The sequence below is a fragment of the Ambystoma mexicanum genome, chromosome 2p (genome assembly GCF_040938575.1).
Source record: "Ambystoma mexicanum isolate Mex_15411 chromosome 2p, UKY_AmexF1_1, whole genome shotgun sequence".
Taxonomy (NCBI): Eukaryota; Metazoa; Chordata; class Amphibia; order Caudata; family Ambystomatidae; genus Ambystoma; species Ambystoma mexicanum.
In genome coordinates this window covers 1165274020-1165299538 of record NC_090923.1, presented here as the reverse complement: position 1 = coordinate 1165299538, position 25519 = coordinate 1165274020, and the positions used below count along the sequence as shown (strand labels likewise).

Here is a 25519-nt window from a genome sequence, read left to right as displayed (position 1 = left end):
TGCAATAACTACAGGATGGTTATTTGTAGCAATTTGTTCCAGTCTACTTTTGATGGGGGCATCAAAGCGTTTGGCAAACGTATATATTCTACCTTGTTCATAGTCCAGACGGTCACGTTTAAATTTATGTTGCTTTCTCATCCGGATTTCCCCCTCATACCTTTCCAAATTTTCTTCAACTCTAGACATACGTTTTTTACATTCATTTCCATCTTCTGATGAGAAGAGATGCTCTTCCATTTCTTCTATATCTTTCAGAAGTTTGATTCTGTCCAGTTTGGTGCACTGGCACTTTATTAAGAGTATTTGTCCTCTAAGAGGGGAGTCACTGCTGCTATATATGCACGACGCACCTTTTGGTCTGCTGTTCACTTGGGCATGTATTCTGCACATGTGAGGCTAAACCAATTGAGCTTTTTGTAAACTATTATAGTACAGATGAAGGCGCTGCACTCTTCTCTGGCTTCAATTGAGGTCACTCCATACCATGGAGTGTAATGGTTTGTGGTTTTCAGCATGTAGTATGAGACCAAACCATTTAATGATATTTTAGCGCACTGGCGCTCAGTAACACATCATTGTTGTTTTTAAATGTTTTGTCAGGAAATAGGGTTTGGCATCTGGTATGCGCTTTCATCCACGCTTTTTATTCACTTTTCATCATAGCATTTGCTTATATGGGTCTAGCGCCCATTGAAATTTAAACATCTTGAACTCTTTCAAATATGGCTGCCAAGTTTGTAAGTCATTTATTATAACGTTCTGCGATCACATGATCGGGAACTTAAAAGTATATGGGAGGAGCTTAATGCCGATGCTGACCCGTTTCCTGTTTATAAAAGTAATGTGTTCTCACGTATTTGGGAAGTAAATAGCCTGAAGAAGCTTGTTAATCAAGCGGAACGTGTGGCGGTTTCCACCCTGGTGGGGTGAGTGTTCCTTTTTTAACCTGATTGTCAGCAAGGGAGGCATGGTAATTATGTCTGCCCCTTTTAAGCCATTAGGCAGTGTTGGTTGCACGAGATTCTTTATAATGCAATAAAAGACGTTTTTTTGTAGCAAGCGGTATGGTCTTGTGTGCAGGGTTCTTTTTCTACATGATGTGATTGGGGTTTTTTTGAAGTGTTACAAACTTTCATTCACACATGTGTTTTTATACATATTTAGAAATCCGGCCAAGATTTCTGTCCCTAGCACCAGCTACGTGTAGGCTGATATATATATATATATATATATATATATATATATATATATATATATATATTTCTGAGGCTTGTGGAATCTGCTTAGATCACATGCTGTGCATAGGCCGACATCTAGTGGAAGCTGCGGAGTATTACAGTTTGTTTTTCGAAAGTCGAAAATGGGCGTCGACACAGGCGTGCCAGTAATACTATCCCTAGTGTGACGTCCACTGTACCCAAGATCCCTCACGCGTGTAGGATCCTCAGATTGTTTTTTTCCGCCATACTGGTCGGAAGCATCTTGCGGAGTTCCCTGGCCTTAGCCATACTTTTGCTGTTATTATAATTTTAATTCTTATTCATTCCCTTCCCCACCCCAACGTCGACCCTCAACCTCGACGACGGCTGGAGAAGTCATCGACCGTCGACTGCTGCACGACGGATCTGGGCCTCGGTAGGCCGCTGGCCTCGGCCCGGGCCTAGTAGGCCGCTGGCCTCGGCCCTTACAAGTAGGGAGAGTGGGGGGTGGTACATACTCTTCACTCTTGATATATAGTTACATTTATATATATTCCTACACTTAGCAGCCCGCTGCCTTAAGGTGCGTATGGAGGGTACCCCTTTTCAATTCTGCCCCAAGTGCAATCGCAAATACCCTTGGGTCGACAGGCACGCCACGTGCAATCTCTGCTTGCCGAGGGATCACCCCGAAGCGAACTGCAGAGCGTGTAGTAGGTTTAAACCTAAGACACTTAAGGACCGTTCGACAAAGCGTTGGGCCCACCACGCCAGGCAGGAGGCCATGGCAGCGGAGGGCGCCTTCAGCGATGGCAGCGACGCCGTACTTTCGGACGGCGAGGGCATTACGGCGTCGAAAGACAGCCGACGAGCGCAGGTCCCCGACCTCGGAAGGTCGTCCGGCAGGGCGGCTATGGGGAAGACCCCCGGCGACGCAAGCGCTACACACCTAACACACACTAAACACACTAAGACCAACCGGACCTCGACGACGTCGACTTCCCGGAAAGAGGCACAAAAAGAACGGTCCGACTCGGTGTCCTCTGGGCGCTCTCGATCGAGATCGCCTCACGACGCAAGGCAATCATCCACTCTTGCCAAGAGTGCCTCGCTACACACACTAACGGAAGTTCGATCGTCGGGAGACGAAGACGACTTCCACCCCCAGGCCGCGCTCCAAGATACCGAGACCGCGGTTAACATCAGTGAGGCCCCACGCCCGAAGCACACAGATACCTCTCCAGACCCTCGACGCCAGGCGTCGAAAGTCTCTGGGGCCCCCAAGGGACAGGGAAAACATTTTTCCACGCACGGAGAAGGGGGGAAACAGCGGAAAGCACAGCCTTCCACCCCTGTAAAGCCTAAGCAGACAAGCAAACACAAGTCTACCCTTGAAAATAAATCACCTGCTAAAGTAATACCCTGTTCCAGGGAATGGTCCAGTGAGGACATAGACAGGGTTATGTCTAGGATGTCTTCCTTGGCTGATTTTTATGATAAGAACCCAGAACACTTTCTTTCATATAACCCTCAAGGGGCCACACCCTCAGGCTCCTCCGATCCTATCCCGCTAAGTAAAGAGCCCCGGGTCGAAAGACCTGAACCCTTCAAGGTTCAGCCTTACTCCACTCCATATTCTACTCCACTCCCCAGTTATCAGGGACAAGTTTTCCCTGAAGAGGACCAGGAGTTTGCATTTATGGAAGAACAAACCGGGACAGATTACTATGCAGAGGATGAGGACCTGGAGGAGGGAGAAGATGAGCAGGAAATTTACAGAGTAGATTCCCCAGTACAAAGCGAAGCCCCAGTTACTGACTCTCCAGTTGATAACCAGCCCCTCCTTAACGAGGTTCTCGCTCGAGCAGCGGAACACTTCCACATCGACACCCACGGTGTACAGGAGGAAAGGGACTTCGCGGAGGAGTTTGTAGGAGAGAGAAGACCGGTCGCTCAGACCATCCCTATCCTCAAATCCATCCAACGAAGAATAGATCCTTCCCTGGTGAATCCTAACCTCACCAGAGCTGTCAACCCCAGAATTGAAAAGATTTTCCGGGCAGCCCAGTCTGACCCTCTGTATATAAAGGGACATCTTAAACCAGATTCCCTAGTGGTGACCAACACTAGAAAGAGGGCTGGCACGCCCTTATCTTCATCAGAAGCTCCTCCCGACAAGGAGAGCAAAAAACTTTACGGGTTTGGCAGAAAGGTAGCCTCAACGTCCGCCTACCAAGCAAGGATTGCGAATTCCACCACCCTGTTGGCTAGTTACAATTGCCATCAATGGGAAGAAGTCGCGGCGCTCATTGCCTCTGCTCCAGAACCGCTAAAGGGCCAGCTGGCTCGGATCTCGGCAGAGGGGAGAGCCGTGTCTGGTTGCATTTTAAAAGCAACTTTCGACGCCGCTGACAACGCAGGGAGATTGATAGCAGAAGGTACTGTTATCAAGAGACATGCGTGGTTACGGCAGTCGGGATTCAAGACAGAAACCCAGGCTTCTTTAATAGACAAGCCAGTGGAACCCGACCTATTGTTTGGGAAAGCGGTCGAAGACGCACTTAAAAATGCCAAAGATGAATATGAGACTCTCAAATCCCTTGGCCAGCTTACCAACAAACCCCCTAACCAGAGGGGGAACAATAATTTTCGTCGCCCACGCGGCCAAAATTCACAAAGAGGCAACTATGCCCAGGGACAAGGTACACAATGGAATAACAACCAGCAGTCTACCCAGAGTTACGGCAGGGGTAACAAGAGAGGTCGTGGAAGAGGCAGAGGCAGCCCCAACAAGGGCGGGGGCACGCCTCCACCAAAACAGTGACGCTCAGTTCAGGGTCCCTTGCCACGCAACCCCAGTAGGGGGACGCATTTCCACCTTCACCCAGGCTTGGGAAGGGATCACCTCAGACAGATGGGTGCTGTCAACAGTATCCGCAGGATATTGTATAGAACTACTGCAGCGTCCCCGGAATCATCCTCCACGACAAAGAGTGCACTCCCTAGAACATCAAAGGATCCTTCTCGAGGAGATCGCCATTCTGCTAGAAAAGGACGCGATAGAACTCGTCCCAGGACACCAGGTAAACAAGGGTATCTATTCAACTTACTTCCTTGTGCCAAAGAAAGATTTGACAATGCGCCCAGTATTGGACTTACGGCCTGCCAACAAATATGTCAAGCCCCAAAAATTCCGTATGACCACGCTACAAGAGGTAATCCCCCTCCTAAAAAAGGGGGATTACATGGCAACCTTGGATATGAAAGATGCTTATTTTCATATTTCCATGCTCCCAGCGCACAAAAAGTACTTGCGCTTCAAGGTGGACAGTCGCCACTACCAATTCAAGGTACTGCCCTTCGGGATAGCTTCAGCACCAAGGGTATTCACCAAGGTACTGGCGGTGGCGGCTGCACACCTACGCAGGGAAGCAATCCCGGTGTACCCTTATCTGGACGACTGGCTCATAACGGGGGAAACCCCAGGAATTTGCAGGTCAAACATTCAGAGGACTATCGACCTCCTCCACGAATTAGGCTTCTCCATCAACGAGAAAAAGTCAAGTCTGGTGCCAAGCACCTCAAAACAGTTTCTAGGAGCTATCCTAGATACTCAGAAAGGATTGACCTTCCCTTCGGAAGAGAGAATTCGGAATATACTTCTGCAAATTCCGCATTATCAGTCAGGTCAACAGATAACAGTACGCAAAGCTATGCGGTTACTGGGCATGATGGCGTCATGCATTTACCTGGTCCCCCACGCGCGTCTGCGCATGCGTCCCATGCAGGAATGGTTGGCGAAACAGTGGTCTCAGGCAAGTGGTCATTGGGACGATCTAGTGGTCGTTTCGCCAACACTCGTACAGAGCCTACACTGGTGGACAAGAGAGAATCTCGCAAAGGGGAAACCCTTTTACGATCCCGAAGTACAAGCCGTGGTGACTACAGATGCATGCCTGACTGGGTGGGGAGCTCACCATCTCCACCACACAGCTCAGGGTCTCTGGTCTCACTCAGTAGCCAAGAACCACATCAATCTGCTAGAGCTTCTGGCAGTATTCCGAGCGCTAAGGGCGTTCGAGCCCCATCTACTGAACTTGTCGGTGCAGATCAGGACGGACAGCACGACAGCCATGTTCTATCTGAACAAGCAAGGGGGGACTCGTTCGCCAAATCTGTCCAAGCTTGCCCAGAAAATATGGATATGGGCACTCAGACGGAACATCTTCCTGTCATCGCAACATGTTCCAGGGGAGCTCAATTCCCTAGCGGATGCTCTAAGCAGAAACTCCCTCCCGGAAGAACACGAATGGGTCCTTCACAGAGACGTAGTAGAAGATCTCTTCTCTCAGTGGGGTTTCCCCACTATAGACCTATTCGCCACAAGCGAAAACAAACAATGCCCAGGATTTGCATCCAGGTTCCCCCAGCCGGACTCCCAAGGGAATGCCCTGTGGATGAACTGGTCAGGGATGTTTGCGTACGCTTTTCCACCAACTCCTCTCATCAGGAAGGTGGTGTACAAGATGAACAAGGAATCTATGACGCTCATCCTAGTTGCTCCCATGTGGGCGAGACAACCATGGTTTCCACACCTACGCAGGATGGCGGTGTGCGAACCCATCAGACTCCCAGCCTGGTACAACCTACTGTCCCAGCAACAGGGTCAAACAGTGCATCAGGAACCCAACTCTATGAACCTAGCAGCATGGCTCCTGAAGTCATAGAGTTTGGACATCTCAAATTACCACAGAGGTGTATGGACATTCTAAAGGAGTCCAGGAAACCAAATACAAGGCACTGTTACTTTGATAAGTGGAAAAGATTCGTTATCTGGTGCCAGAATAAACAAATCAACCCGGTTGATTGCACTCCTTCCAACGTTGTAACATACATGCTCCACCTGCTGGATGCAGGGTTGGTTTTTAACTCGCTGAAAGTACACCTGGCAGCCCTCTCGGCTTACACCACATCCCATAACAAGGTTTCGTGGTGGAAAGTACCAGTGGTTAAAGCCTTCATGGAAGGAGTAAAGAGACTTCACCCTCCTATTTCGAACCCACCGCCAGGATGGGACCTCAACGTGGTGCTAGCTAAGCTCATGGGACCCCCATTCGAACCCATGCATAAAAGTAGTCTCAAACACCTGACTTATAAAACGGCCTTCTTAGTAGCCATTACCTCCATAAGAAGGGTCAGTGAAATTCAGGCTCTGTCAGTGCAGGATCCTTTCTTTACTATCCACAAGGACAAACTGGTTTTACGCACACACCCTAGGTTCTCACCTAAATTCATATCCAAGTTCCATGTAAACCAGTCCATCGAGCTTCCGGCTTTCTTCCAGAACCCGCAAAGCTCGGCTGAGGTGAAACTACACACCCTAGATGTGCGTAGGGCGGTCCTATACTATGTAAATAAAACCAGACCGCTAAGGAAAACAGATCAACTGTTTGTCTCCGTAGCTACAGGCAGAGAGGGGGATCGCGTCTCTAAGGGCGCTATCTCGAAGTGGATTATCAACTGTATACAGCTGTGTTACTCTCTTTCTGACAAGACTCTGCCTTTTACGCCAAGGGCCCACTCTACTAGAGGCATTGGTGCCACTCTGGCTTTCATTGCAAATGTTCCCCTCGACACCATTTGCAAAGCGGCTACTTGGAGCTCTATTCACACTTTTACTCAGCATTACTGCATTGACACTCATTCCAAGACAGATACACAAGTGGGACAAGCGGTTCTAAGACACCTGTTTGCTCATGACCCTTCTCACATCCCACCTCCTTCTTCTGGTACTGCTCGCTAATCTATGCACAGCATGTGATCTAAGCAGATTCCACAAGCCTCAGAAGGGATACATTACTCACCGTAATCGTATTTCTGATGCTTGTATCTGCTTAGATTCACATGCGACCCACCCTTCCTCCCCTCCGAGAGAAGGCGCATGATTGCTTGTAGTCTTACCTTTTCTGTCTATCTGCTTGGATTATCTGTACTCACGCTACTCCTCATGCTTCCTCATGTCAGAAAAAATACAATCTGAGGATCCTACACGCGTGAGGGATCTTGGGTACAGTGGACGTCACACTAGGGATAGTATTACTGGCACGCCTGTGTCGACGCCCATTTTCGACTTTCGAAAAACAAACTGTAATACTCCGCAGCTTCCACTAGATGTCGGCCTATGCACAGCATGTGAATCTAAGCAGATACAAGCATCAGAAATACGATTACGGTGAGTAATGTATCCCATATATATATATATATATATATATATATATATATATATATATATATATATATATATATATATATTCTCCATCCAATAGAAAGAACTTTTCCAAGGGTAAGTAATTTGTTGTTCTGGAGCAAGAGCCCTGGATGGTGCAGTAGCTTAAGGTCGCATTATTTTCCATCAATCTGTGTAATGTTTTTGATCAGTTAAATCTGTCCAACACTGTTTATCATCTTGATTTCCCTAGATTGACATTCTTTATCTGCTCAGTGGGTTTTACATCGCCCATGCTGTTTGATGAGAGAAAATATCCTTACCATCTCATGTTGCAGAAGTTCCTCTGCTCCGGTGGACACAATGCCCTCTTTGAGTAAGTTGATGGTTTTTCATTCTACCAGTTTTTGTTCCCATTCATTTATTTGGCGAATGTTATTTAACGTGGCATTTAGCTTGTTAAACTTTGTAAACTGCCCTCTTTCGAATCCTTGCTGACCATATTGGATCCTTCCACGTTTTCTGTGACTAAGTTCAACCATCACTTATTCTGGCATTCTGCTCTCCCAACTTTCCAACCGATTTGGAATTGCCTGTGGTACTGTTATGATTTTCGTGGACCCTTTGTTTAGGCTTCAGGAAGAACTTGCGCTGTGGTTAGTCTAATGGATTCCTTCCTCCATAAGATTGCTCCTCCGGATATTCTTCAGTGCTGCTATTCGAAAAAGGATTCTGCCACCAGGTGGTATGGCTCTTCGTCTGCTCTGCCCAATGCCTCTCCTTGCTAGACATAACATCTGGGCCAGAACATATAGAGGTGCATCATGACCAATTCTTTTTCTGTGTACTTTGTTAACTACAGGAAAACCACTTTTTAAAATTTTCTATTGCATCATGCCAAATCCTGCAAAGGCCTGGCGCTTTAAGCCCAGGATGGACTATGGATGACAGATGTTAGGAAAGATTTCTCTTTTGGGCAATTTTCTCTCTATATTCTATGGATCCCCAAATGTTTTGCTTTTGTTTTGGGACCTGTCCTCTCTTTCTTCCTCTTCCTCTTCCTCCAAGGTATTCCACATCTTTGACATGTAATGTCCACAGCTGTGCAGATTACATGTCAAAGATGTGGAATACGTTGGAGGTACATCCCGTTGAAAGAACGTTACCGGTTGGTAAGTAACTTGTCTCTCTGTGTCTCTCTGTGTCTCTGTGTCTCTCTGTGTCTCTCTGTGTCTCTCTGTGTCTCTCTGTGTCTCTCTGTGTCTCTGTGTCTCTCTGTGTCTCTCTGTGTCTCTCTGTGTCTCTCTCTGTCTCTCTCTGTGTCTCTCTGTGTCTCTCTCTGTCTCTCTGTCTCTCTGTCTCTCTGTCTCTCTGTCTCTCTGTCTCTCTGTCTCTCTGTCTCTCTGTCTCTCTGTCTCTCTGTCTCTCTGTCTCTCTGTCTCTCTGTCTCTCTGTCTCTCTGTCTCTCTGTCTCTCTGTCTCTCTGTCTCTCTGTCTCTCTGTCTCTCTGTCTGTCTCTCTGTCTCTCTGTCTCTCTGTCTCTCTGTCTGTCCCTCTGTCTGTCCCTCTGTCTGTCCCTCTGTCTGTCCCTCTGTCTGTCCCTCTGTCTGTCCCTCTGTCTGTCCCTCTGTCTGTCCCTCTGTCTGTCCCTCTGCCTCTCTGTCTCATTTTTTGACAATCATACAGGCTACTTTGAAAAAACGCTTTTTATAGCAGATATTTAAACGGTGCCAATTTGGGGACGGGGGGGGGGGTCTAGTATTCTATATAATGTCCCAACCACCTCTTCCCAGGAAAGGGCCACAACCGGCCAGTTCGATAACACATGGCAACGTCCATTAAGGCGGCCAACACTCTCACCATCATGGCCCGCTACGACCGGGAGCATTGGTTTAAAATCACTGCTATCCTGGATTTCTTTCCAGACGACAAGAGTGCGGAGTCCCTTGAAATACTACAAGAAGGCAAGGTGGCATCAGACCATGCCATCACGGTAGCCACGGACATCGCCGACAACTGTTTCCGCCAGATGGGTTTGCCTTCGGCGGCGCTGAAGGCCACCAATTTACGTCAAGACGTCCAGACAAGGGTACTGGATATGCCCTTCGACAGGGACAACTTGTTCGGCAAGATGGTGGATGAATCTCTGCAAGCCATCAAGGCAGACACCAAGACAGCTCGTGCTTTGGGCACACGCCAACAGTGACGGCCGTCCTTTCGGACCTCCGGAGGCAAGTCCCATGGTGCCTCCAAAGGATTCGATGGCAACTTCTCTTCGTACCATCAACCATCCCGGTCCTCAGCCCAGGAAGCCTACAGGGGCAGCAGCAAAGCCAGAGGAAATAGTCGTCGCCAAGGCCCCCAAAGTGGGTCATCCACGACGAAGCAGGACTGAACCATCCGTGACGTCGGGCACCCTGGTGGGAGGCCGGCTGGTGAACGTCGGCGTGTGGAAGTCCATCTCCACCGACCATTGGGTGCTGGAGGCCTTGGCCCACGGACACACCCTGGAGTTCCAAAGAAAATGTCCCTGCATTTCACCAGTGGCCAGGCAAGAAAACCACATCCCACAACTGCTTCTAGAGGTGCAAGCGATGCTGAGAAAGGGCGCAATAGAACTCGTCCCGAAGGGGCTCCGGAGTGTACTCGCGGTACTTCCTCGTCAGGAAAAAGACAGGTGGTTGGCGGCCCATCCTGGATCTCCACCACCTCAACAAATACAGTCCCAGAAGTTCCAGATGGTCACCCTCCAGCACGTGCTGGGGCAGCTGGAAGAAGGGGACTTCCTGTCATTGTTGGACCTGGAGGGTGCTTATTCTCACATCCCCATCCACAAGGGGCATCGAAAGTTTCTACGCTTCGTGGTCCAGGGGCAACAGTATCAATTCAAGGCCCTTCTCTTCGGTTTGAAGTCGGCACCAAGTCGCGGCACACCTGCAGGGGGTGGGTCCACGTCTACCCCTATCTGGACAATTGGCTCATCCGAGCACAGTCTAGGGAACTCGCCGTCGAGCACACAGCGAGGACTGTCAGCCTGCTCATGGAACTGGGGTTCTCAAGTCCTGCTTGGTGCCATCGCAGGACACTTGGTTTCTTGAATCCAGGCTAAACAGTGTCGTGCCTGGTTTCACTGTCGGAGGACAGGATAAAGGCCATCCTGGGCAAAGTTCAATGGCTGTTGACCATGAAAGTTGCCTGGGTGAGTTCCATTAAGTCCCTACTCGGCATGTCGTCATCCTGCATCTACCTCGTTCAGCTGTGCAGGCTGCGGATGCGGCCACTGCAAGAGTTCCTCGACGCCTGTTGGATCCAGGTATCGGGAAGTTTCGAGGACAAGATCACCCTCAACGAGACATTCCACTGAGCGATTCGGTGGTGGGGTGTCCGCACGCATCTGGCGGCGGGCATGGACTTTCAGACCCCGGCACATCAGGAGACAGTGACAACGGATGCCTCCCTGGAGGGATGGGGCGCACACACCGGAAATCTCCATGGAAGAGGCCTTTGGCTCGCGCAGGAGAAGTCGTTGCACATCAACGACCTGGAACTCCGGGGCGTGTTTTGGGCCCTCAAATCATTCCTTCTGTCCTTCAAAGGCAAGGTGGTGCAGGTCTTGACCGACAACACTACCACAGTGTTCTACATTCGGAAGCAGGGGGGCACCAGATCCCCGGCTCTCCAAGGAAGCACAGGATCTATAGCACTGGGCTGTCGACCTAGAGGATGTTCCTGGTACCCTTTCATCTGGCAGGAGTGAAGAACACGGTCGCGACTCACTCGGCAGGGAGCTGCGTTCTTGCCACGAGTGGGAGCTTCGGCAGGATCAGGTGGACCTACTGTTTTGCTGATGAGGCAATTCCACGAAGTGCCGGAGGTTCGCCAGCAGGTTTCCCCAGCCGGGGAGCATGGGGGATGCATTCTCCTTCCCCCTGGGACGGCCTATTCCTCTATACGTTTCCACCGTTGCCGTTGCTTCTGCGACTCATCAGTCAACTCAGACGGTCCCGGTGCAGGATGATCCTAGTCGCACCGGCGTGGTTGAGGCAGATTTGGTACCCGGACCGTATGGACATGTCAGTGTCCCCTCCAGTCAAACTTCCGGCGGATGCAGATCTTCTCGCCAGGGAAAGTGGTGCGAATCTACACCACGACCCAGGGTCGCTGAACCTGCAGGCCTGGCTCCTGCAGCACTAGAGTTTGGAGGGTACGAGATCCCGGTGTACTGCAAGGAGGTACTTACCAAGGCCAGGGATGCTTCAACTCTTAAGTGCTACGGACATAAATGGAAGAGGTTCACTGTCTGGTGCTGTGCACAGAAGATAAACCCTCTATGGATTATGGCCCCTAAAGTGCTGCCGTACTTGCTGTAGCTGGCCAAGGCGGGGCTGGTGCACGCTTCCATCAAAATTCATCTGGCGGCTGTCTCCTGCTATACCAGAACTCCATGGAGGTCGTTGCTGTGGTCGCATTGCCTGGTTAAGGAGTTAATGAAAGGACTTTTCCGCCCGTTCCGGCCGGTGAAGGCCCCAGCCCGACATGGGAGCTCAATGTGGTGCTGACTAGGCTCATGGGTCCTCAGTTCGAGCCTCTGCATTCGGCACCTCTGAAATTCCTATTGTGGAAGACAGCGTTTCTTGTGGCCATCACCTCTGCACCACGAGTGGGAGAGATCCAGGCCCTCTCCTGTAAGCCTTTGTACTGAACATTCCATGATACGAGGGTCGTGCTGAGGACGCACCCCTCCTTCATGCCCAAGGTGCTGTCGGACTTCCATCTCAACAAGCCCTTGGTGTTACCTGTTTTATTCCCGTCGCCGGCTGAGAGAACTTTGAAATTCGCTGGATGTGGTTAGAGCGCTGAAGTTCTACGTGGGCCGCACAAAGTTTTCGGAGTACATCACAGCTGTTTGTGAACTTTGCCCATGTGAACTAAGGGAAGGCCCTCTCCTAGACTTCCATTTTCAGGTGGCCCCATGCTGCATAACCCATTGTCATCTGTTGGCAATCCGACCGTTGCCTGTCTGTCGGAGCCCATTCGACCAGTGCGATCGCTGCAACTACAGCGTTCCTGTCTGGTGTGCTGCTGCTGGACATCTGCAGGGCATCTTCAGGGCTCGTGCACACCTTCACGAGATTCAACTGTCGACCGGGATTCCAGGGAGGAGTCAAGAGTCTGTCAAGCAGTGCTGTGCAACCTGTTCGCTTGAAGGTGAGCCTAGTGAGGTAAGAGATGCTTAATGTTGAGCCTTGCCACCTCCCGTGGTTGTGCATGTGTGTACTGCTATGTATTCTTTATTCATGAGCATGTGAATCCATGTAAGACCCCATGCTGGAGAAGGAACAAGTTACTTACCTGGAACTGTTGTTCTCCAGCATGTGTCTGGCATGGATTCACATGCGAACCCTCCCGCCTACCCCTCGGCGGCTCTTCTCTTGGTCTTACTGCCACTTACGTGCTACCAAATCTGAAGATGTCTGCCAGAGAAGGGGCTTAGGTAGAGTGCAGTCATTGGCAGGGGCAGTATGACCCAGATACCAGTGATTGGTGGTTAGGAGAAAGTTCAGAAGTGAAACTGATTTTTTTTCTTTACCGAGGATTCCCAGCCTGACGGGGAATATTCATGAGCATGTGAATCCATGCCAGACCCATGCTGTAGAACAACAGTTAAAGGTAAGTAACTTGTTCCATATTTAATAAAGAAAGAAGCCCATATCCTAAGCTTCACGGTCAGATGTAGCAAATACTCAGCGTAATTGTCTGCATATAGGGATCTCCGCTGTCTACAGATATTAATACAGAGATACTTAAACCGGGAATCAACCCATTGAAACCCTGATAAGTTAGGAGGAAGAGCAGGGCCAAGGAGGGGAAACAACTCAGACTTGGTCCTATTAATACTATACCCAGACTGTCTAGTAAATTCAGACTTCCTCAATATTGGGACCACAAATTACCTCTGAATTGTGGATGCATACTAGAGTATCGGCATACATCGATTTTACCTGTGGAGATCCAGTCATACATACACTGCTATGTCCATGTTTGGCTCTAATCCTCACTGCCAGTTGTTCTATTGTGAGTGCGAAAAACCAAAGGGGACAGTGGGCCTTGGCGTGCCCTGCTCCCCAAATACACACTTTGATACAACGTGGGAATTGTCCGCACACTAGCTGTGGGTTGAGAGCAGAGAGGCTGCTCGCAGCTAAGAAAGTAAGGTCCAAAATGATAACGTTGCATGACTCTAGTACTGCCATGTCAGAGTCGAAGGCATTTTCGGCATCCACTGCCTTATCACATAGAATTATTTGAGATAATGCAAAAGAGCCTCCTAATATTGAGCGTAGTAGATCGAGATGTGATAAATCCTGATTGATCTGGATGCACTAGTGTGGCCATGTATGGAAGGAGTCTGGTTGCCAAAGGTTACCCTAAAATCTTTGGGTCTACATTTATTAAGGATAAAGGCCGATATGAACTCACTTTGTTCAGTGTTTTTATCAGGGTTAAAAAAAACGTAATTATTGCTACTCTCATGGATACTTGATATCCACTAGAATCAAGTGGTGACTCCCATATAGCAGCAAGTGTGGGTCAAGTAGAGCTTTGTACTCAAACAATTCAAACGGAGGGGACTTAACTTACGATAGTCACATTATTGGTAGCGATTTCCTCTGTTAAAGGTGAGTCTAGAGCAAGATTTGCATCTTGAGTTAATCCTGGAAGGTCAATGCCTTCCAGGTATTTTATAATGTCATTGTCTAGACTTTTGTCTTTATTAGAGTATAGTTTCGTATAGTATGCTGTAAATTCTGCATTAGTCCTCATCAGTGTTGGGACAGTTTTTCTGAAGTCCAACTAAGGGCTAAGTAAAACCATTAAAGTGAGACAGGACAAGACTGCATTCTTAGTATAAGGCTGTACCACCTGGGTTCATGGTAACCTGGACCGAATAGCCAGACTTATCTTAGGAGGGAGGGCTGTAGAATCTGTACAAATAAATTGGATTATACATATGGTCCAAAGAAACACTGACACAATATTGTAAACAATAAAAGGTTTGTTTTATTGTTAGGCAAAGTTTGTATGCAGTACCCTCTGGGAACACTACACACAACTATGACTACAGGTGTAAGCAAACCAACCTTTGGTATAAGTCTGTACTTCACAGTTTTGGTCGTGTTGAGCAGGCAGGCTGATCTCTAGAGGGGAAATGTGAGCTGTAGTGGAGTTACACAGAGATTCACAGTTACAGGTATTCAAATAGACTTCCACTCAAGGTTTCTTACATAACAATAATTTATCAGTTCAATTATAAAACACTCATTAGATGGAGGCAATCATATAGTAACACACAAACTTCAATACTGTACACTCTTTAAAAAGTAATTAAAAGGCAAAGGTTATCAGAACATGAAAGACTAGAATTATTCTTAGACTTTGTAAATACTTGAGTTCACCAGAAGAGTCAATTCAATAGGCTATGCCAAAGACAGTTGCTAAAGTCTTGGATAGGATAAGGCAGTTCTGGTAGTTCAACAGGAAAGACTCTGCACGAGTTCTTAGACATAGTTTGTAAAAAGAAGAATCATATTTTGGGTCACAAGCTGATTAGGCATGTGAGTTGCCAAAGTTTCAAGCACTTTCACAGTGAGTGGTAAGTTCTGTCTTGTTTTACAGTACCTTACACTGAAGAAAAAGATGCAGCTGATGACCTCTGTTCCTGGCAGCTCATGCATATCTCGCTGTTCCTGGGCCCCAGTCGTGGGGACAAGAGGGAGGACGTCGGGGGACTCCTGCACTGGGACTGGTCAAAGCTTGCAACTGTCATACTTCAATTTCAGTGGCTGTTTTGCGTTTCAGCTACCGGACTGGTAACAACGCTGGTCCTGGCTGTGAAGTTGGCCTTTCCTTGCTTCAAAGGTCCTGCACTCAGCTGAGGAAGGTAGGCTCGGTTGGTCTGACGTTGTGGGAGTCCAGAGCATCTTACAAACGTTTTAGGCCAGTTTGCAAGCAACGCGCACAATCTGGTGTCCCTCTCGCTGGCTCTACGGTTTCCTGCAGTACTCTGAGGAAATGCATCCAGCTCCGAGATAGGTGTCCAGGTGGCCTACTTGGGAGTTTATTGATCCTACCAACTCAAAGGGAGATGGCGTCCTTAGCAGGGATACTCTGTCGATGCAAACTTGGCGATTCGGACCTGCAGCAGGGCTTCACCGGGCAAGCCAACGGTCCAGGAGTTGCAGCAGCCGTCCTCTTCAAGCTCTTCTTTGGTTCCTTCGTTCCATTGGTCGACTCGACCTTCCAAGCCAAGAGATTCCTTTTATTCAGTTCTCTTCCATGCATTCCAGCCTAGCTGCCACTTACCCAGCAGGGTGGCTGTCCTTGCTGGACAGTCAGCCAATCATCAGAGTGCATTTGGGTCCCCTAGGAGAATAAGCACAGGGAGTTTCGGGCACCTCCCACACTTCCTGCCTACCCCAGACACTCTGTAGCCAGAGACAGTCTTCACGCCTGAAGCCCCCAAAGGCGAATGAAGAAAGAGACCAAACCTGGTTTGGCGTGCAGCGAAAAACTAGAAGGTCCTTTCCACAAAGACATGGCAAAAAAAGAACGGGAACCATTTTAGCAATGATGGCTGGGCGCCATCTTGAAAAATATGGCTCCCGTGGTTTAACGTTACCGGAGCTACGAATAGTTCATGGTCGGGGAAAAATCATGGTAGTTCGTTGTAAAACCACTGCCACCAGCCATTCTGAGAGGAAGGGGTAACATTTGACTGTTACATGAGTAACTCGACCTAGGGGGATACTATACTAAGTAACCCCTCCAGCACTCTATTGTAAGATAGGGTGTGCTGAGTCTAGAAATGTACAGGGCATAAGTGAAGTCAATTTCACTCCACTGTACTGGGAAACAGTAGTTGATCCGAGAGAAGGTATTTAAACCTTGGGAAATCTGAAAGACCTCCCTTGTCACTGCGCTTAAGGTGCTTTGTGACACAATTGTAAAAGATGATGCCTATGGAGTTGGTTAGACTCTTAACCAAAGAAAACACAAGGGTGAAACACATATCAAAATACATGAGAGTGGGGAAAAAGGGTCCCACTCTTTCCACGAAAAAAAAAATCAAGTCCTCAAAATCCAGCAAAGTTGCTGGGGATCTCTAAGGTGAAGGGAATTAGCACTTTTTTGCGAATTCTCCCTAACATTTATAAACCAGCAGACCAAGAGATTCTTGGTCTAAGTAATAGCATAAAGCATATAAACACATAAGCACAACACTATGCCCTAAATACACAGATCACAGCACATACCTCATTTAGAACACCAAATCGTATTTCTAGGTAAGTCAGACCTTTGTATGCACATTCAGTATAGGACACCTATTCTTGGGGAGTAAAAACATAAGTTACTTTCAGATTACTTTACAGTAATACAAGGTGTTGGGGAGAATTTTAAGTTTAGGGCTAAATTCCTCCCACCTTTATAGGCCACCAGCTCTTTTGCTGAACTTTGGGATTTTGTACTTTTAATTCTGTGTGTTCTGTTTCTTTTGACTTGGTAGGCCGTCAAACTCCATAGGCATCATCTTTACATTGTGACACCCAGCACCTTCAGTGCAGTGGCACAGAGTCACTTAGATTTCCCAAAGGGTTAAATACCTTCTCTTAGCGAAACTGTTTCCCATAGCAGTGAAGTGAAATTGACTTACATTTTGTAACTTTCTAGACCCAGCACACACTATCTCACAATAGGGTGCTGGAGGGGTTACGTAATATCCCATTTGTCTAGTTTGTCATGTAACCTTTTTGTTACCCTTTCTACAATTAATGGCTGGTGTCAGTGGTTTACTTTTTCCTACTATTGTGTTCTTTTCGTGGGATGCAATTGCAGCAAGACACCCATGGGCGCCAATTTTGTTAAAATGGCCCTGGTCTTCTTTTTTCGCCATTTCTTGTTGGAAAGGTCCTTTGTGAGATTTAACTCTGCGCGCCAGAACAGGTTTGGTCCCTTCGTTCGTTTTGTCGTTGACGGTATTCATGAGTGAAGCCTGCCTCTGGCTCCAGTGTGTTTAGCACGGCAGGAAGTGAGGGAGGTGCCCGAAACTCCCTGTGCTTGTTCTCCTTGGTTACAAGAATGCACCCAAGGGTGATTGGCTAGTGGGCTGTCCTTCTATGACAGCCACCTTGCTGTGTGATTGACAGCTAGGCTGTGAATGAATGGGAGAAACCTGCATAAAAGGCCAGGCTTTTTGCTTGGAAGGCAGTGGACCACTGGATGAAGGAATCCGAAGAAGAACTTGGATGAGACGCCCGCTGCAACTCCTGTACCATTGGATTGCCTGGTGAAGCCCTGCTGCAGTGTTGAAGCTCTGAATTTGCCTTGACTAGAGAAGACCTGCAAAGGACTTCTCTGCTAGGGTTGGTCGGACCAATCCGACCCTAAAACAAGCTCATCTGGAAATCCTCTCGGAGCTGGCTGTACTTCCATTGCTGCTGCAGGAACCACAGTGCCAAGTAGAGGAACACCAGAATCGAGTGAGTCTTTAAGTCGGACCCGAGCTACCGTAAGATCCTCCAGACTCTCAGTAAGCAGGACTGACCAAGCCTGAGCTTCCGCAACAGATTGCTGGACCCCAAATTCGAGGAAAGTCCATAGTGGTATCCGAGAACCGCAGTGGTGCTATTTGCGAGGGCCGCGAGGAGCTGAAACCGCTAAGTGCTGCTGATCTGAAGTTTGCCCATTGCTGCCTGTGACCTTCAATTCGTAGTGCAGGATTCCCCGGATGTTCTCCCTCTCGTTCCCGCGACTGAGGCCCAGGAACAACAGGATTTGTCGACCTACACAGGAACAGATGCTAGCTGGAACCAATTTCCTCTAACCAAAGGTACTGTAAAACTAAAGGGACTTGCATCTTGTTGGGTAGCCTTGCTAGTTCTCATTTCAGACTTGTCTTGTAGCTTTTGCAGAGTTGCTTGCAGCTTTGCCCCTCACAACGCTCCGAGCTTGTGGCCCTACAGTGATTCTATTTTTCTACAAAGACTTCTTAAACATTGTGCAAGCCTTTCTTACCTGCAATAAGTGCTTTAGCTCACCTAGACTTTAGTTCAATTAATATTGGCTGTCCTGTCTCCCTGAAAGGCTGTTACATCTGACTTTGTGCTTTACCTTTCCTCCAGCAAAGGGTTAATTTACTTTGCATTGGGTGGGTTCAAAAGTACTTATCTGCTTCAGAATATTTGTTTAGCCTTTGTTTTGTTCCTAAATCCTTTTCTTAGGCACAGTGTCTTCGTTATTTAAGTCACCTCAGGGTGTAGGAAGAATCTGTGTGCCATCCCAAATGGGTACCTGCTAATTTAGAGAAACTAAGTGTGTATTTTGAAGTGTATTTGTGCGTTAACTATATATTGCTCCCTACTGAAGAAGACTTTCAACTGACTTTTAGATTAATAATTGTTTAATCAAGAAACCTTGAATGTAAGAATTTTTGAATACCTGTCGCTGCAAATCTGTCTAAAAACCCTACTGCTCACATTGACCCCTCTTGGCTGCTCAGCCACACTAGCCACCTGTGTAATAAAGACTTTTACCAAAAGTTGGGTTACCTATTGCCCGGAGGACAAGGTTGCTGTAGTCTCCCAAAGGGTATGGCATACAAACTTGCCTAACACAAGGGTAGTAGACCCTGTTAGTTATGCAGCGACACTAAACACGTAAATCACATAGTCAACCAACTTGCAAATTTACTTTTCTGAACAGTGGAACACAGATTCAAGAAACAGTATATTCCTCTATTAAGAGGAGACAACCCTGCGGGTGCCACTCGAATTGGCAATGTAGGTGACCACCGGGGTGTCGCGGGGGCTCACCGGGGAATGTAGGCCACCTGGCACGGAAGGCGGCGCGAAGCCTATAGTATTTGAGCATCTCGAGTGCCGATCCAGTGTGACCGGGCTTGCATGTCTGTGGATCAATGGCAAACCGGGTGGCTGCTACCGGATCAAAAGGGGAGTCCGGCACATAGTCGCGTTGGAATATCAGGGTCATAACATTGACTGCCGTCGTCGCCAAGATTTCCAGTTTGACATGAGGGCGAATAAGGGGGCTCGGGTACCAGTGAGTGGCATATTGGGCCTGGGCGGCCATCCAGTACCGTGTGAAGTCCGGAACTGTATAACCTCCCTTATCATATGGGAGCGTCATGTCTGACCATTTCTTGCGGACCGCCCCAGAGTGCCATACAAACTGCGCACATGATTTGTGTAATTTTGCGAAGTATTGCTTCCCGGGCCAGATGGGTACATTACTAAAGATGTAAAGCAATTTTGGAACCAGAACCATTTTAATGAGGGAGAGTTTTCCGGCAAATGATAACTGGAGATAACACCACTGTGTCATCTTCGACTCGGTGAGTTGTGCTACGGCTGTGTAGTTATCAGCTAGTAGAGTAGACGGGGACATATGGACACCTAAATATCTAATACCACCAGGGGACCAGCGGAGTGGATACTCCAAGGTAGGTTGTTGGGAGGCATTGGTGAGTGGAAGGATCTCTGACTTGGAATAATTGATCATGAACACCGAGAAGGTGCCCACACGTGTGATATCCCGCAAGATAGGGTCAAGATGGGTAGCAGGGTCTCTGATGTACAACAGCACATCATCATAAAGGGATCTAATCTCGGGGGTATCTTTCAATCGTATCCCTCTATGGGTGTGGCGCTCTCTTACATAGTCAGCCATAGGCTCTATTACAATTGCAAACACAATAGGGAAAAACGTGCAGCCCTGTCGGGTACCTCTAAAGAGCGTAATTAATGTGGATGTTGGGGAGTTAACCCGGAACCTCGCTGCCGGGTCAGTGTGTATAGTAATTTAATGTACCCAATCATGTTTGGACCAATCCCCATTGTTGTATTTCCACAAGCCCATATCTAATGCCTTTTGGGCATCAAGTGTGACTGCGACAGCGCTCGAATCCTGGTCAATTCTAGCCATCACATTAAAAAGCTGCCAGGTATTGAGAGAAGTGGATCTCCCAGGTAGAAATCCCCCTTGGTCCTCATGAACGAAGTGTGTCATAAATGGAAGATAGCGGTTCGCGATCACCTTGGCGAAAGTCTTGGTCTCGATATTCATAAGGGAAAGGGGCCTGTAGGAGCCGCATTCATCGCCAGGCTGATCAGGCTTGAGCAACACTGTGATGGCAGCTTCACATAAGGATGGAGGGAGGACGGAGCTACGGAGAAATTCATCCCAATGCTCCACTAATTTAGGGGCTAGGATGGCGACGTGTTCCTGGTAGAATTCAGGGGTGAGACCATCGGGGTCTGGTGCCCTACCCTTCGGAAGGTCCGATATGGCTGGTCTCTTACCCTCCCCATATTTCCGGGCAGCTTGTGGGAGACTGAAGAATCGAACCTCCCTCATGGCATGCGTCTCAAACCTCAAGTCCTTCACTGATCTGTGCGAGTTTGGCAGGATCGGCTGCTGCAGTGCAGTTGTGTTTCAGTGCCTTTAGCTTGGATTCTGACTGACGGAGGTCGTTTCTTATGGTTTTCAGCACTCCAGCCTCCCTTGAGATGGACATCCCTCTGCTATAGACTTTAAAGGCGTCCCAACAGACACCAGCTGTGGTATCCTGCAGGGAGTTGCATACAAAAAAGGTCTCAAATCCGCCTGTATGTCAGCTTTGAATACAACATCGCGTAAGGCAGTGGATTTGAAACACCACGTGCTGCATGTTGGTGTGAGCATTCCGAGGTCCACTGATTAGGTTATCAGGGCATGGTCGGAGAATGTGCGGCTAAGTATCTGGGCCCTATCTACCCTCCCCATCAAGTTACTGGATAACAGGAACCGATCAATTCTTGAAGAGCTATCATGGACTGACAAATAAGTATATTTTCGTAGTTGGGGATGGAGAGCTCTCCAAACATCTCGCACTTCAAGTGCTATGCAATGCTCGTGTAGTCTGCATGCTGCACGAGACGGGCCCTGGGTGCAGCACCCGTCCTATCCAAGCTGGCGTCAAGTATCAGATTCGGATCGCCTCCCCAGTTGATCTGAATCCCCACATAGCGCAATAGTATAGAGACAAAGGCATCAGTGAAATCAGGGGTATCCACGTTGGGGCCGTAAGTGCTCACAAGGAAGTATTCCCTATTTACCATTGTGCAGTGTTGGGGTGAATTCTCATTTATGGCTAATTTCCCTCACCTAGTGAGTCCCCCAGCAGCTTTGCTGGACTTCTGAAGTTTATTTTTTCCACCTGGTAAGAGTGAGAGCTTTTCCCCCACTCTTACCTGTGTTTTGCTATGTATTCCATCTGTTTTTGTGATTGTGGACTCTGAAGTACCACTTCAGTAGCCCCCTTCTTTGTGTGTCACACAGCACCAGTGCCGTGGCACAGGGTTGTCTTTGGGATTTCCCTCGACTCCATTTCTGAGGCAACTATTGTCCCCCAGAAAAGGGTAAAGTTAACTTTACTTAATCAATCTACCACAGATCAGTACACCCCATCTTCCATGGAGTACTGGAAAGGGTTAACTCGTATCCCTTTTTTATCTGTACCTCCTAGAGTATTGTTTCCCTCTTTTAACATTTAGACTTGGCAGGTGGCAGTGGTATCTACCCTAACTTTTCTACTGCGATTATATTAGATAAATGTTGTACTGTTCTTGGCTATTATATTAGCCTCGAACATAAACCGCTTGACCAAATCGTCTTTCTTTTGGCTCTGGATGGGTTTATTCGCCATTTCTTTTTGTTAAAGTCCTTCTTGTGTTTGACTTTGTGCAGCAAACTAGGTTTGCCTTCTTTGTTCACTGTCTTTTGACGGGCTTCTGCCCAGAAGCCCTCCTCAAGGCGCCTGGGTGTCTAGGTGGGCTGAATGTGAGGGAGGGGTGTAGTCACCCCCTGCACAGGGTATCCTAGGAAACCCAAGTCGCACTTTGTCATGATTGGCCAGGGTAGTTGTCCGGGCTGGACAACCACCCTGCTGGGTGATTGACAGCCAGGCTGTGTGAATGGGGATTTTTCGCATAAAAGGCAGGTCTCTTGGGCTAGAAGTCTGACTTCACTTGAACTACAAGGAACCGAAGAGAAGCGGAGAGAAAGATGGCTGCTGCAACTACCCCGTCCCGGTGAAGCCCTGCTGCAGTCCTGAGCCATCTGCCCTTCAACGACTCAGAGGATCCAGTCCGGAGTCGTCTTCCCTTGAGCTTGGTGGGGATAGCCAGCTCATCTTCTAGAGCCAGAGGATCCTCTTCTGTGGTCTAAATCGCTGCACCCAGCTGTAGTGGTTCGGATATCCACCTGAAGAGCCTCTCCTGTTTTTAAGGAGCGCACCTTTTATTCCTTGTCGCTGCTGCCGGCCTCATCCCTATGTGGTGCAGACCCCCTTCAGACGACGTCCTTCTCGGCGAAGCTCCAGGAATCGTGGGTCTACGGGAAACCAACAAACAACTGCCAGGGCACCAGCTGCACCATTGGAAGGTACTGTGTTCTCTCGAGGAAACTGGGTGAATCCCTTTTCCTTCATTTCCAAGGCTTGACCTTGTCTTCCCTCCTCCTTATAACTTTTGCTTCCGAACATTGACAATATCCAAGTACTTTTGTCTCCGTTGAATCGTGAACTATTAGACCGTGTGATCTTCGGCAACTGGCCCTGGTGTCTTCGACCCTGGCTCCGGCCCCTTTGACTTTTGAACTCCTGTCTCTGAGCGTTTCTTGATTCTGCCTGCCTAACCAAAATATTGCCTGTGATTTTTACCTCCAACTCCCTCTGGGTATCTCAGGTGCTAAGTGTGCTTTTGCCCCGGTAGCATTTCATGTTACATACACGTGTTTGTATAATAGACCGAACTGTCAAAAAGTGATCGCATTCGCGGTAACGTGTTTTTTGTGCCTAATACCGGTTCATTTCAACACTTACTTACCTTGAGACTTACTGTACAAAGTGAATTGTTTAGTTGTAGTGTATTTAACGTGTGGTTTTTATTGAAGTTTAATAGAAGTGTTGTGTTTAACGAATGGTTTAAAAATAAATGTACTTATATTTTTTTTACCTGAAACCTTGAGTCAGTGTTTGCTTTAGTCGCAGTAATTGTGGTCCCTTTGTGTAATCTCTGCTACTGCTCATATACTCTTGAGATAAGCCTGCCTGCTCCGCCACTGCTACCACTATGACATAGTAGTACAGGCTTGTACCAAAGGTAAAACTTGTATCACCACCTGTAGGCTTAATTGTGTGTAGTGGTCCCTAAGGGCACTGCACAGGATTCTGCCTAACAACAGTGCAGGACGATATATCTACCATCGGGATCTATGTGGCTCTTGTGGTTTGTGAATTTGATAGATTTATGAATCAGTTGTAGCACACCTCTGCCTTGCATGGAATCGGTGGTATAGAATCTGTGCGGACCCCCGGCAGATGCAATACTAGTCACTAAATAGCCTTGTGAATGGGTTTCCTGCAGAAATGGTATCTTAGCCCCGTGTTTCTGAGCGTAGGTTATGTCTTTGCGATTTTTGGTATAATTACTCATACCCCAGATATTCCAGGACATTACAGTTATGGACATTCCATCATATCAGGGTACATCCCATGTAATTTATCCCAGAGTGTATCTATGAGAAGGAGCCTTACCCTAGTAGTGCACCATCGTGACGTGGAATGCCGAACCACATCTGCCATTTTCAATATAACAATCTCCAACATCACCTCCCCCCACCCTGACCACCCCCTTACGGTCAGCAGTGCCCCCCCCCTCTCCCATTTCCCAAAATTCCCAACAGAACTACCCGAATAGGTATCAGCGGACCAGTCCCAACATGGACCAGGCGCACGGTCGGCCCAACAGGGGCCAGTACCCAGCGAACCCTCAAAGACGACCATTGCAGCTGCAGTGGGGTGCGCTTTTGCCGTGCATTGAACTAAACGGAAGCAATGAAGTACCAGAACTGAGACCTGGATCGGCGGAGTGTAACTCTATATCATGGTTCACCTCACAGGGGCAGTCAATAATAGAGAGCGACATTAAAGTGTTAGTGAACGTGACCCATCAATAACGAGTGCTGCAAAGAACGAATGGTTTGTTTACAGGTGACATCATCAATCAGTGACCTACAAGGCAGGTAGGCATTTGCCCGGAGGTATTCATCGAATGTCAGGATAACAAAGTGTCCCAGGACACAACATGTAAAACAGACCTGCTGTGAGGGGCTAGTGTGTCTGACTACTATTAATTGATGCTCATCAGCTTTTGGGTTATTAGGGCATAGACAATGCAGAGGCAAAAAGGATATGGCTCAGTCATTGTCCATGAGGTCTTCAGCTGGTTTATGAAGAGGTATCTACGATTCAATGAACTTCACAGCTTCATCCAGAACAGTGAAAAAGTATAGTTTCTGCCTGAAGGTGAACTTAAGTCGAGCTGGGAACAGTATAGCGTATGGAATATTCCGCTCCCTCGAGTTTTTTCACACCAAGAAATTGACCCCTCTTGTTGTACCCTCACAGAGAAGTCAGGGAAGATCCTGATGACCTGGGAGCCAAGGCGCAGCTCGCCCTTTTCTCGTGACAGGTTAAGGGTGAGATCCCTGTCTCTCTAGTTGAGGATCCTGGCGATTATGGTCCTGGGGAAGTCACGACGTTTCAGGCGTGGTGAGAGGGCACGGTGAACACGTTCAACAGTGAAAAAGGGGGACAGATCAGGGCCATCAAGCAGCTCTTTAAGCAAGTTTTCAACAGCCAATTCTATGCGCCCTTTAAGGGCGTTTTCTGGGACCCCAACTATCCGAACGTTGTTTCTGCATGATCTCGATTACAAGTAATCACATTTTGCTTTGACAGTCTTCATTTCACGTGTGAGTGATGCAACCGTGTCTTGAAGAGTACGCAGCCCATCCTCGTTGGCGCCAATTCTGGACTCCGCATCAGTGATCCTGGTGCCAGCCTGCTCAACCTGAGACTTAAGTGATGCAACATTAGCATTGATGTCATCTAGCTTTTCGTGGAAAGAAGCAACGTTTTTGGCCATGGATTCCATCATTGCAGCAAGGACCGGAGTCTGCGTGCCTGGACGTG

General features: G+C 48.1%; 1 protein-coding gene across 5 annotated transcripts in view; it reads left to right on the top strand.

The window, feature by feature from the left end:
* Positions 1 to 25519, top strand: part of HUWE1 (HECT, UBA and WWE domain containing E3 ubiquitin protein ligase 1) — a 2445223-nt gene that overhangs the window by 892385 nt on the left and 1527319 nt on the right. For all 5 annotated transcript variants that reach the window (XM_069645305.1, XM_069645304.1, XM_069645303.1 and 2 more), the window contains exon 30: positions 7682 to 7804. In XM_069645305.1, the coding sequence (XP_069501406.1) occupies positions 7682 to 7804 (123 nt within the window). The remainder of the gene's footprint in view (positions 1 to 7681; positions 7805 to 25519) is intronic.